The sequence below is a fragment of the Cydia fagiglandana genome, chromosome 5, assembly GCF_963556715.1.
Source record: "Cydia fagiglandana chromosome 5, ilCydFagi1.1, whole genome shotgun sequence".
NCBI classification, from domain to species: Eukaryota; Metazoa; Arthropoda; class Insecta; order Lepidoptera; family Tortricidae; genus Cydia; species Cydia fagiglandana.
In genome coordinates, this window is record NC_085936.1 from 19,715,436 (window position 1) to 19,729,708 (window position 14,273).

The window sequence follows — 14,273 nt, forward strand, 5'->3', positions numbered from 1 at the left end:
ACCGCGGGACTGTAGTCGTTTATACTTGTTTAGGGCTACTAGCGACATCTAGTATAAAAAGTACAAACTGTTGAGAATTCAACAGATGGCGCTTCAGCTCACATGATAGAGGGTTTCTCAAGATAAATTCACGCCGTAAAAATGTTTATCATCAAGGATAGTAATATAATTATGGTCGTGTATGAAAAAAATGAGCGTGAGTATACACTCCGAGAAATTAAAATGAAAAAGAAATCACTACAAATTCGGATTCGCCGGTTGACTGTTATGGGATGTTATGTTGCCGTCACATTTGAGTGACTCAGTCGAGTTTAGATTTTGACGTACGACCGTAACTGAACCACATAATAAATAATAGTACTACCATACAGAAAGGAAACTTCCTACAAAATTCAAGTTTGACAGCGGTTCAGGGTCGAATCATGCTGCCCCTTCCTAATATATGGCACTATCCCTTTCGGCTATTTAGGGTTGAATTTGATAACCCTAAATAGCCGAAACGATAGTGCCATATATCTTCATCAAGGTATCATCCTATCTGTGGTGGTGCACGCAAAGGGACGTCAAGTTGTGTCCCTAATAATTGCTCGGAGCAATGCTGAGCCGAACGGAGCCGAGTTTGCCCGAAAGAGTTTCGCACCCCTGCCTGATCTGAAAACTAAATTAGTGGTAAGAGGATACGAGCTATCAGTTTGAAGAAGACAAAGATTCCATCTTCCTATATTGATAATGGTACATGTCAGTTTTGAATGATTCACAGTGAGTGTTACTAGACTTATATCAATCGTCTCACACACCCGCTATCATCAGTTACCCGTAAACAAGATGCGTGTAACTGCGTCGAAATATCGGGAGCTCGAAAACAATACAAAAGGTACTCGTAATCACGATCACGGTGCATATCCCGGTCGATATAGGGACCGTGCGCGTTGGAGGGTCTGCCATCTTGTGACCTGAATCGGAAACATATGTGTACATGTACATTGCCAAAGCAAGTGCTACACCCATTCTCGTCTGTACTTTTCCTTGTGCATAGTAGGTTCTGCCATCTTGTGGGCTACATCGGAAGCATAAGCGACACATTTACGCCTCGCGCCAAAAGTCTCACGTCACCTATGCTGCACCCTATGGTTCATACACGGGGCTTATATCGTCGAGTGACAAGCAAAAGTCACTAAGTACCGACAAGTTCATAGCCATAGTGAACCATATTAGTATCTACTAAAAGTAGGTAGATTTTTGTGTAATTTTTTCTTACTAATTAGCAGTGGCGGCGCGTCAAACATATCCATAGGCAAGCCGGGGCTAATTTGGCTTACATATTTCCTTTACAACTCTGCTCAAACGTCCAATAACAGGCAAGCCGGTGGGAATCGGGTTTTGTGGACGCGCCACCACTGCTAATTAGTGACTTTTGCTTGTCACCTGACGATATGTAAGTCTAATGGTAAATGTGTTGCAGGAACGTGCTGTACTGCGCGGGCGAGCTGCACGCGCGCACGCTAGCGTTGTGCGTCATCGACACGCCGCGGAGGAACTTCCCGCCGGATTTAGCTGCGCATACGGCACTACGTAAGTAGCATACTGCACGTTAGTTACCGACAATGATACCTTCCGATCTGAGTTAAGAATAATAAATCCAATTTAATATTTTTTATTTATTTATTTATTAACTCTTTAACCGCCAGAGTCTGATATATAAGACATTATATATCCAGCTCATTTCGCCACAGTCTGATAAATAAGACAAAGATCTGATTTGGTTTTTACAGCACATTTATAACTCCCGTAACTATGCCAACCTTACTCTGCGTGGTACAATTACTGTCGGTGGCGACACGAGCACGCTCGATCAAAAATTGCTGGCGGTTAAAAGGTTTATTGTAGTGTAAATAAAGATGAGTTTCGTTTGTTGGGTAAAGCGATGAAACAAAAGAAATGTTACTTTATTTGGTTTGGTTTAAGAAAGGTTCTAATTAGATTGAAACGGAGAAACTTGTTCGGGCTTAGCTATCTTTGCAGCTGACTGTACATTTTTATTTTCCCAGAGATAAGACCTAATAGCTAGATCGATTTTTCGCCCCCGAAAACCCCCATATAGCAAATTTCATCGAAATCGTTAGCGTCGTTTCCGAGATATACAAGAATTAATATATAAATATATTATACATAAATATACAAGAATTGCTCGTTCAAAGGTATAAAGGTGGTGACTGACGTGAGCATTTGCTCGATGCGAGCATTTGTTCGTTGTGAGCAAATGCTCAAAACACCTGAATATTCGCCTCGATTATATGTTCGCCTGTGCTCCATACATTCATCCAGAAGTAGGCAAAATGGCGGACGTAGAGGTAATGTGTGCTGCGTTCCTTAATCCGTTACTGTTATTTAGACAAGAGAAGAAAGCGTGTATGGATAACAAATTCGTTCAAAAAGCGAAATGAAACTGGCGGATTGAATTTGATGAATTCTAAAAAACCAAGAAATTAGCGGTCAATATAAAAATTTTGTGCGAATGTCCTCGACTGCGTCCACGTGCGCTCGCGCTAGCGACTGACATGTAATGTAACATTCAAAGGGATTCGCCAAAAAACCGACAGCCGGGTGGAGCGCGCTCGAGCGCTCGGCGCTCGCCATCGAGCTGCTCCGCTCGCTGTACTGACGTGCCGAATATTCGACTTATAACGCGCTCGCATCGAGCAAATGCTCACGTCAGTCGCCACCTTAAGATATATGTTACTTATAGGATAAAGTACTAATTTTATCGTCTTACCCATATGAAATTATTTGCAGGTACAATCCGTCGCTACCTCGAGCAAAACAAGACTCCCCAGCTGGTGATCCTGGCGTGCGCGTGCGGCCCCGACCTCGCCCTCCTAGCGGCCCTCGCTCCGCTCTACTTCCCGCGCGGCGCGCGCGAGGCCGACGCGGCCAGGATGAGACTGTCGGATCCCACGCCCAACGAGCGTCGGATACGGATCATACATAACCCGCACGAACATAATGAGGATAGCGGTAACTAATAAGTTTCTAATTTTACGCAATGTATTAGATGTTCTAGCCATCCTGCTCGCACTCGTCGGCTCGCAACCGGGCTCGCTTTTTCGTCCCGCTCTTGGCCCTCGAACGACTCAGCCCCGACATCGAGCGAAAGGTCCGAACGCTGTTTCACGCTCCAACCTATGGTGATCGCTCCCGCCGTCGCGAGTCGCTCGATGTCGGGGCCGAGCCGTAAAACGTAGCATATGAGTCAAAAACTCTTAGGTCAGCTCAGTGGTATTTAATACTTTCTTTCACAACTTCCGTAAGAATGAAACCCTTTGGCACTGGTCCCACCGTGAGCTAGTAAGCTATGAGCTATCGGCTATAAACACGAACAAAAGATAAGCACACCCGTGTAAATAAAAGAGACACGGCGATATTTATAGTTACTCGCCCAGCGGTGAGCTATAAACATCGCCGTGTCTCTTTTATTTACACGGGAGTGCTTATCTTTTGTTCGTGTTTATAGCTGATAGCTCATAGCTTACTAGCTCGCGGTGGGACCAAAGGCACTGGGTTGGGCAATTTAATTCGCACGTATACCTCAAGAAGTCCACCCGGGGCGCGTGTAGGAGCCATTTGAGAAGAAAAACTCGTCAAAAGCAAACGGCTTCTTTAAGCGCCTAGTCCTTTCTAATATTGCTTACCCTATTGCGGTGCTTCATTGCCAACATTTTTCATTAGGCGCAAATTTTACTCAAGTAAAATTTTACTCAATAGTTAGGCCAAGAAATAAGAAGTTATAGAGGGAAATGCTAGGAACACAATTTTTGACTCCGTAACTTTGTTTGGACTAGTTAGGAGGTGAACATATCAAAAGTCCCCGGCCGTAGCCCCGGTGCTGGGGGGGAGAGGGGGGAAAGAAGGTCTCATTTTTCGGTTTTTCACTAATATCTTGGAAACTTTGCGTCTTAGCGACATGACTACTGAGACAAACCAAAAGCTGATAAAATTTGTTACAAGTTTTATTCAGTCAAGTTTTTCGATATCTTGAATAGTTTTTGAGATATCCGCTCTTGAAAGTTTATTTAGGGCTTTCAATTTTATCTTGATATCTACATCAGTGAAGCTGCTAGGCCGTGTTTGGTATCATTTTCGTATAAATCGGGGGTGCTGAATTCATTTTTGGTATCACATTGACACCATTCCTTAGAAAAAACATATAAACTTAAAACAAATACCTTTTTTTTTTAAATTCATTTTTACGCTTAAACCGCTCAACCAATTTAATTGTAATTTGGTATACAGATATTTCGAGTCCCAAGACAGGACATAAGATACTTTTTATCTCAATAATCATCCTTTAAAGTTGTGAAATGGAGTATGGGGGGAATTCAACTTCGTCGACGAAACTGAATTCCTGAGGTAAATACTGCTTAAGGTAAAGTTTGAAGTCATGTTAGGTATCATTTTCATCTAAATCACAGATGTATACCATCCTAAATTTCACCTAAACCGGTTCAGCGGTTATTGACTCCTCATACAAACTTCCACCCCACTTTTCACATCCTCAAAAGATGCTTTTGGTTATAAAAACCATCCTATGTCCTGTGTCGAGACTGAAACTATTTCTATACAAAATTTCAACGAAATTGGTTCAGCGGTTTAAGCGTGAAGAGGGATTTTTAAAAATATATTTTTTTTAATTTTGGTTTTACTTCGGAATAGTGTCAATGTGATACCATAAATGAATTCAGCACCCCCGATTTATACGAAAATGATACCAAACATGGCCTAACAGCATCACTGATGTAGATATCAAGATAAAATTAAAATCCCTAAATAAACTTTCAAGAGCGGGTATCTCAAAAACTATTCAAGATATCGAAAAACTTGACTAGATAAAACTTGTAACTAATTTTATGACCTTTCGGTTTGTCTTAGTAGTCATGTCGCTAAGATGCAAAGTTTCCAAGATATCAATGAAAAACCGAAAAATTCGATCTTCTTACCCCCCTCTACCCCGCAGCACCGGGGCTACAGCCGGGGACTTTTGATATGTTCACCTCCTAACTTGTCTAAACAAAGTTACGTAGTCAAAAATTGTGTTCCTAGCATTTCCCTCTACAACGTTTTTTGAGCATTCATTTACTGACCTAAGTGTATCTTTATAATTTTTATTCCATGTAAAACACGTAGAAACCTTTATATCTATTCTTCGTAAACATTTTTTTTTATTAGCCTGTGTGTGTGTCCCACTGCTGGGGAAAGGCCTCCCCTCTCCCTTTCCAATCCTCCCTGTGCTGAGCAATATACGTAAACATATAACTCGCAAAAAAATGTATACAGTGCATCGTATTCAGAAACGTAATAATTAATAATTGGCTAATTTTATTAAGTAATTAGATGTGTCTGAACGTTTCTTTTATTTTTTGCCATTTTTATTATATATTTTGATCTTTTTTGTCACTTTTGCGTTATTTCTACTCAGAATCACAAGCTCTTTCGATCCTAATGGGATAAAAAAAAATGACCCAGAGTTTTTTTAGGGTTCCGTACCCAAAGGGTAAAACGGGACCCTATTACTAAGACTCTGCTGTCCGTCCGTCCGTCCGTCTGTCCGTCTGTCACCAGGCTGTATCTCACGAACCGTGATAGCTAGACAGTTGAAATTTTCACAGATGATGTATTTCTGTTGCCGCTATAACAACAAATAGTAAAACCAGAATAAAATAAAGATTTAAGTGGGGCTCCCATACAAGAAACGTGATTCTTGACCGAAGTTAAGCAACGTCGGGCGGGGTCAGTACTTGGATGGGTGACCGTTTTTTTTTTGCCTTTTTTTGCATTATGGTACGGAACCCTACGTGCGCGAGTCCGACTCGCACTTGCCCGGTTTTTTGCCACTTTTGTGTTATTTCTACTCAGAATCACGAGCTCTTTCGATCCTAATGGGATACAAAAAATGACCCAGAGTTTTTTTCCTATTGTGTTACCATTTCCCCATATACTTTGTATGGCGGTAACAAAAAGGAAATTTTGAAAAATGTATGGAAATTTTAGGACACTTTTTTTCTCCTATAAAGATGAAAAGGGTTCGCGATCCTGACTAGAAATAACACAAAAGTGGCAAAAAAGGTCACAATATATAAAATGGCAATAAATAAAAGAAACTCTCGTCTACGACATCAGTATTCATATTACCAATCGCTAGCACAACAAAGCAAATTACTCATACACTGAGATTATTCCAGATTTCATTGATTACTTTGTCCTCGTTTTAGTCATCGTTATCATACGTTTAATATCATGTAAGTTTGTGTTTATGTTGAGTTATGTGAATGTAATTACATTTTCTGTGTTAGAAGTTCAAATTCTAGTCTATCCTAGTCAATATTTAGAAACGAATATCGACTATTTTCCAAGCTTTTATTTAGTTTCACCTGACCATTGTCTGTCTGTGTGTAATCATCTTGCAAGTTAAATTTGATCCACTTCCCCGTTTCCGATTGAGCTGAAATTTTGCATGCATGTATAAATCGGATGACAATGCAATATTATGGTACCATCGAGCTGATCTGATGAGGAGGTGGCCATAGGAACTCTGTGAAACAACGTAACCTAATTGTGTTAGGGGTTTTTAGAATTATCTCGATGAGTATTAGTTGTCTGTCGTAAGAAAAGTACAGTCAGCGATAAAAGCTTGTACCAAAAATGACATTTTTGCCAAAAACTTATTGTCTTTTATACCGTAGAAAGAGGCTACTTACACATCAGTGGCGTATAATCCTGACACACGAAACTGTCAGCTGTGTTTATAATTTGGATTTTGTTTTTGTCCATACCTACTATTTTCACCTAGTGTGTGTATGTTTTCTCGTATTTACTAACATTATGAAAGTTGGGGTGAAACCAGTTCACCTCAATAGTCCCCATAATCTTATCTTCGTAAGATAACAATAAATCGTTAAGTTATCGACGTATTGACGCATTTAGTACTATCGATACGCAGCTTACACCCGCGTTTTAGTGACAGTGTTGTTGTTTCAACAAAAAGGGAATTTTGGTTCGAAAATATAAATATGGCGGATGTTGTTAGTGTGTCAGTTAATATGGAGTTGAAAGCAAGACCAACTGGTAGGTGTGGTTCGTGTTAAGTAATAATGCCTTTAATTGTGAGCTAGGAACAAGCTTTTGTTTTTATACTATAGAATGCTTTTGTTGTTATGTTAAGAAGCGCTGGTGGCCTAGCGGTGAGAGCGTGCGACTTGCAATCTGGAGGTCGCGGGTTCAAACCCCGTCTCGTACAATGAGTTTTTCGGAACTTAAGTACGAAATATCATTTGATATTTACCAGTCGCTTTTCGGTGAAGGAAAACATCGTGAGGAAACCGGACTAATCCCAATAAGGCCTAGTTTACCCTCTGGGTTGGAAGGTCAGATGGCAGTCGCTTTCGTAAAAATTAGTGCCTACGTTAAATCATGGGATTAGTTGTCAAGCGGACCCCAGGCTCTCATGAGCCGTGGCGAAATGCCGGGATGACGCGAGGAAGAAGAAGATAATGCTTTTGTTAGAAGTGACTTTGGGAAATGAAATGAAATGAAAATATTTATTTTCAGGCAACTATCGGCCCTTAGATAAATACCTAAAATATAGCATTCCTACATATTATTATAAAATATATCTTACAACTAAAAGCACACAATTATGGCTGCGACGCAGTTCGCAACCCCGCAGTGTCAGGAAGCCGGCCGCGGAACCGCCGGAACTTGACACTCTTCGACCAAAACTCCTTCTTGGTGAAGGTCGTAAAATGCAATATCTGGGTCATTCGTTAAAAATAACATTAAAATAAGAAGGGCTATAACAACATCTCAGGTTTTTAAAAATGAAGAGTATACCTTCAGAAAGAGGAGCCATTAAGTCGACTTGAGGAAAATGCCAAAAAACACGCCATATTTTTTCCAATGACATACTCGTTTTTTTTTATCTTGCAAACGGACCGCTGTGTACATAAAGAGGCATGCTTACTGACGTTTAATTTTGTGAGTTAGCGAAATATTAAATGTATGTATCTTTTAAGACCTTTACCTAAATAAAATGAAATCATAATTGGCGAACGAACTGAGAAATCAAATTAATCAATAATCAGGAAAACTGGCGGAAAAACGCAGGAAAACTATGAAAGTTAATTGTACAGTCACCTGCAATAATATATTACTCTTCGAAGGCCGCAAAAATATGTGACACGCTCTTATTTGTAGAGCCATAAGAGCGTGTCAGATATTTTTGCGGCCTTCGAAGAGTAACATATTATTGCAGGTGACTGTACAGACACCAATTAATACTTTTACCGATGTAATTTCAAATCGCTGGCCCAGTATTACATGGTTCTATGTTACGTTTTCAAAATCATCATCATCATCATTTCAGCCTATATACGTCCCACTGCTGAGCACAGGCCTCCTCTCATGCGCGGGAGGGCTTGGGCTATAGTCCCCACGCTAGCCCAATGCGGATTGGGCTAGCGTGCGTGTAGCGTTTTCAAAATACTTAGTTGAAATTCTATTATGTACCTACAATCAAATTTCAGTTCGGTAAAAGTGAAATATAGTAAGTACCCTGTAATATTGGGCAAGAGAAATGTCAGAATGATATTTTGTTTTAATAATAATCATCATCATATAATTACGGCAGTTAATTTATGACTGGTGTGAGTCATGCCTATTAGTTAAATCTTTTATTTTATTGAAAATAGAGGCTACAGTATCTAATTCGTTTTCTTTCCACAGGCAAGATCACAATGTTAATTTTTTCCAAAAAATAATATAATCGTTTTTGACGACCGGTCTGGCCTAGTGGGTAGTGACCCTGCCTATGAAGTCGATGGTCCCGGGTTCGAATCCTGGTAAAGGCATTTATTTGTATGATGATACAGATATTTGTTCCTGAGTCATGGTTGTTTTCTATATATTTAAGTATTTATATATCATATATATCGTTGTCTGAGTACCCACAACACAAGCCTTCTTGAGCTTACCGTGGGGCTTAGTCAATTTGTGTAAAAATGTCCTATAATATTCAATTATTATTTATTTATTTTAATCGTTTATTTAATAAATACTTTTTACCAAAAGAATATAAATATTGGTGTGAACGTGACTTTATTACACCACGTTGCCCAAGATAATGTTAGCACAATATTCTTTTAAGCAAGCAGTTTTTTCTAACCAATGGACGGGATCACAGTTTTATGTTATTCCTCTCGATTTGCATACAATGGACCATAATGTCCATAATCTAGGACTTAATAGTGTACAGGTACACTAGTATAGTCTAGGTCAGTGCTGTAGTACTGTAGTGTGTTGTATCAGAAATATATTTCTTCCGTTCAAAGTTTTAGCCCTTGAATGAAAGCTCTACGCAATTTCTATACCTAACAGTGTTCAAAAGCGGTTCAAAACAATGCGATTGTTCATATATCGGACACGTTTGACGTTTAGCGAGTGACATTGACAGTTGGTTTCCCGCCATGTTTTGTTTTGGGTGCGTTCAGAAACTGATATAATGCTGAATCCGGCGTTCGTGTACGACCGTAAGTGACGTGATGTTTAGTGTGGATGCTTTGTTTTCAATTCCATACGTATTTGGTTATTGAGAAGCGCTGGTGGCCTAGCGGTAAGAGCGTGCGACTTTCGATCCGGAGGTCGCGGGTTCAAACCCCGGCTCGTACCAATGAGTTTTTCGGAACTTATGTACGAAATATCATTTGATAATTGCCAGTCGCTTTTCGGTGAAGGAAAAACATCGTGAGGAAACCGGACTAATCCCAATAAGGCCTAGTTTACCCTCTGGGTTGGAAGGTCAGATGGCAGTCGCTTTCGTAAAAACTAGTGCCTACGTCAAATCATGGGATTAGTTGTCAAGCGGACCCCAGGCTCCCATGAGCCGTGGCAAAATGCCGGGACAACGCGAGGAAGAAGAAGAACGTATTTGGTTATTGGAATGAAATGTCTTATCAGAGTTCTATTGTAGTGTACGTATCAGTACCATTAACTTCAATCTACAATATACCCTATAAAGAAAGAGTTACATGTAATTTTAAGGGCAAGACACACCTACAGTAGCCTACAGTGAACCGCACTAGTAGAAAAGATAGGTTAATTTTTATTTAATAGTAAAAATTTACACTTTTATACATATGATACCTCCTCTTTTGTTTTTGAAAATGCAAAGCAGTTATGAATACAAAAAATAATTTATAAATAAAGATAAAATGTACATGTACAATTGTACATCTCCTGTGGCGTTTATTATTGCAAATATAACACTTATATTCTATTTTACTACACAATAATACTGTAAATTATCTTGTATAAACACAGATAAGAAAGAAAGACACGCGTTTGGTAATATTTGAACAGTTCTTAACGTCAACTGCCTATCATAATCAAACACCGGGATACCGTGTCGTATCAGTGGCGCATTGCAGGTTTTGACACTGATTGTTTATTTCAACTAGGGTTGCCAGATCAAAAGGCGCTATTATCGGAAAAAAATATCAATTTTTTGGGATTTTGGGACGAGTCTGGAAAAAAATACTTTCAAATTAAAGTAATTGTATTAAAAACAACAATATTTTACATTATTGGCACTACATTAGCTACGCGCTCGACGCCGGTCGCTCGCTCGACGACAGTTCGGAACATGAAATTATTGTTTTATAACGTGAAGCTGTTTTTCGGGACAGTTTTCACTTCGTCGGGAATCGGGAACGCGTGCTAAAAATCGGGAGAATCCCGCCAAATTCTGACTATCTGGCAACCCTAATTTCAACTTATTTTCATCTCCCGCATTATTATTGCGGAAATAAAATGAAACGGATCTTTTTTTATTGGCATAGGCATGTCATCTTCATGTTATCTTATCTGAGGGGGTTAGTCCAACTACGTAAGAATATTCTATAATATATTTTTAATAGTTTTTATCTGAGAAAAGGATAACTTACGTGATAAAAAATAAAAATCACATGTGGATCTCTGGGAATCACTCTATTTCCTCCTCCATACCAACATTTAATTTAATTATTTAATTATTTAGTTTTTTAAATATTAACAATAGATTTTAAGTCACTATGTAAATAACCCATTATGGATCTTAGTTATCTAAATAAATAAATAAATTATTTAAAAAAAAATTAAAAAAGGAATGATAGCCAGATAAGACAGTCAGAGTATGGCTTTTATAATATTATTAGGGCCAGGTGCACCGACCACATTTGACAGACTGATCAACATCAGCCGGCGCGCCCCGGCGCCTTACTATGAAACTTTCCATACATAAAAATTCAGCGAACTCTTTAACAATACGAACAGTTTGTGGCGACCGACCCTTAGTGATTAAGAGGCCTCAACCTTAAATTCATGTTATCGTTTCCCGCAGCGGAGGACGACACGTCGTTCTGCGACGACGACTCGGCCGCGGCCGAGGCGGCCGAGGCGGCGGCGGCCTTCGCGCGCGCCTGCGCGCCCGACACGCAGCGCCTGCTCGCGCCCCCGCCCGCGCGGCGCCGGCTCGACGACCACGACCAGTGAGTACCGACTTTGCTTTTCTTCATCGAGAGAACCACAAAAACCTGGAGGCACAGAATAAATAATAGTACTACACTGAGAGAAAAATCATCACCAGGAATTAAAAAACAGTTCTGTACTGGGGGAAAAAATGAAGTTTAGTAATAATTATGGACGTTTCACTATTTCTGTAAAGTTTATTTATTTCTACAAACAGCTCAGTAATCCTAAATCTAATTTCAACAAACAGATAATAGAAATTGCAAGAACTAAATAGAAATTGCAAAAGTCAATTTGTTCCTATTAGTTGACTCTCCTTGTCCCCGGATTAAGTTTATTTTTGTAATTCTAAGTGTGTTTTTGTTATCCTTTTCTCTCAGTGTAGGTACAGTAGACTCACTCTCTAACAAAGCGCGTCTGTTACGATCAGGACAGATATGTCCGCTAGGTGGCGACAGCGCCACGCGCGGCTTATGGCTAGCCACCAAAATTGGTGTGAAACGAATGTATTTTTAGCTACCTGTAGCAAAGCGACGAAATCGCGAAGTGAGCAACGCCTGCTGGAGGAACGAACCTTGGAGGTACGACGTGCGGCTTCTCAAGTAAAAAAAAACACCTTAAATTCTCCGACCACTGCACCTGGTGAAATTTACCGTCGTTCTCTTCAAAAGTTTGCCGACTCCTGGTGTAGGTTCACTCGAAGAGGAGCTAAGTCTCAGGATCAGGAAATTATAAAACTCAACGCGACCTGTTTCTGTTAGTTTGAGGTTGTATTCTATTTGATTTACACACCTTATCTTACAGGTCTCGAAAACAGGAAAAGTAGATATGTAAACAAATTTGTTGACTTGACGAACGGACTTTGTAATGTGTGTGAGAATGTTTTCTAATCTACTAGGTACCTGCTGTGGAAAGAAACAGGAAGTCTCAATATAAACAAAAAACGTGACAATAATATGTTTTGGAACACCGGATAATAATATAATATTGAACATATATCGTGGGTTAATTTACTTGACAATCTAGGTAAATCATAATAACAATAAATCCTGCCACAGTCCGTCAAGCAGCACATAGTTAACTTAGAGACCTCTTCTCTCTCTCTCTCTCTCTCTCTTCCGAGCTATATATCCCACATGGTGATGGGGTCAGCTTTCCGTGTTATTTGCTTCCACTTCGCCCTATCCTCGACGACGTTTTCGGACACTTTGCACTCTATCATATCTTTTAGCAGTACGTCCTTCCATCTTGTTTTCGGTTTACCTCTGCCTCTTTTACCGGGGATGGAAAGTCGTAGTGCTAAATTTCCGACGTAGTCTGGTGGTCTACCATCGCAGCCTACTCTCCTGCATTTTGTCGGCGATGTCACGCACGCCCATTGCGGATTTTGTCAAGCCTGGTAACGCCGCACATCCACCTCAGCATCTTCATTTCGGCAAATTGAATGGTATGCACGTTCTTTTGCGTAACTGCCCACGTCTCGCTGCCATACATCAGTACGGGCCCTATGATACTTTTATATATCAATCCTTTCAGTTTGACCGGCATGCTTTTGTCACAGGTGACACCCGTTACTTCCCGCCACTTCAACTTAGAGACCTCTTCGTGAAGCTAAAAACATACTTCTTGTAACGTCATAGAATACAAACAGTACAGTCAAGGAATTTAAATTCCGACCCATTTCGTACTTTGTCACAGTGACAATCAATATGAAAGCCGCTAGAGACCTCATACGGTTGTCACTGTGACAAAGTACGAAATGGGTCGGAATTTAAATTCCTTGACTGTACATTGGTCTGAAAGAAAATATTTTTGTATTTCCGACTGCTATCACCGTGATGTCACCACTCATCTCCAGGAAACGTCAATTAAGGCATTCTCTGGACACATCCCAAATATTCACGAAAATTATTCATATCATAAACCCCGCTATACAAAGAAACGAAAAATAACTCATCAAGATTATGATAGCACGCGTTATTAGTAGTTATCTAGTTATTAATATTTAAGTTTAATTTGACTCATCAAAGCGACTCAATTAGAAATAATTATGGTTTCTCGCGAAACTCTCAGCGTAAAGCAAATATTTGTTCCTCGGAAATATCCACTCGCGCGCACGTGACGGTGAATCCGGCTCGAAGGACCATAATGGTGGAGGCACATGCGGTATTTCTTATGAATAAGCGTGCGTTTATTTGTATAATTAATACAATATATATGGACTAAGCTATAAAAACTGACAAAAATCTTAATCTTGTTTTAATTACAACGAATGTCGTTCACAAAAACTCTCAAATGTAAATGTTAGGCCAAGCAATAAGAAGTTATAGAGGGAAAAGCTAGGAACACAATTTTTGACGCCGTAACTTTGTTTGGACTAGTTAGGAGGTGAACATATCAAAAGTCCCCGGCCGTAGCCCCGGTGCTGGGGGGTAGAGAGGGGTAAGGAGGTCGAATTTTTCGGTTTTTCACTTATATCTTGGAAACTTTGCGTCTTAGCGACATGACTACTAAGACAAACCAAAAGCTGATAAAATTTGTTACAAGTTTTATTCAGTCAAGTTTTTCGATATCTTGAATAGTTTTTGAGATATCCGCTCTTGAAAGTTTATTTAGGGCTTTTAATGTTATCTTGATATCTACATTAGTGAAGCTGCTAGGCCGAGTTTGGTATCATTTTCGTATAAATCGGGGGTGCTGAATTCATTTTTGGTATCACA

The 14,273-nt window shown here is 39.8% G+C and overlaps 1 protein-coding gene across 1 annotated transcript in view; it reads left to right on the plus strand.

The window, feature by feature from the left end:
* The window catches only part of LOC134664755 (protein GDAP2 homolog), a 73,778-nt gene extending 62,201 nt beyond the window's left edge, over positions 1–11,577 (plus strand). Inside the window, exons 5-7 of the mRNA XM_063521500.1 lie at positions 1,463–1,572; positions 2,794–3,015; positions 11,426–11,577. Coding sequence (XP_063377570.1) covers positions 1,463–1,572; positions 2,794–3,015; positions 11,426–11,577 — 484 coding nt within the window. The remainder of the gene's footprint in view (positions 1–1,462; positions 1,573–2,793; positions 3,016–11,425) is intronic.
* Positions 11,578–14,273: the final 2,696 nt, after the last annotated feature.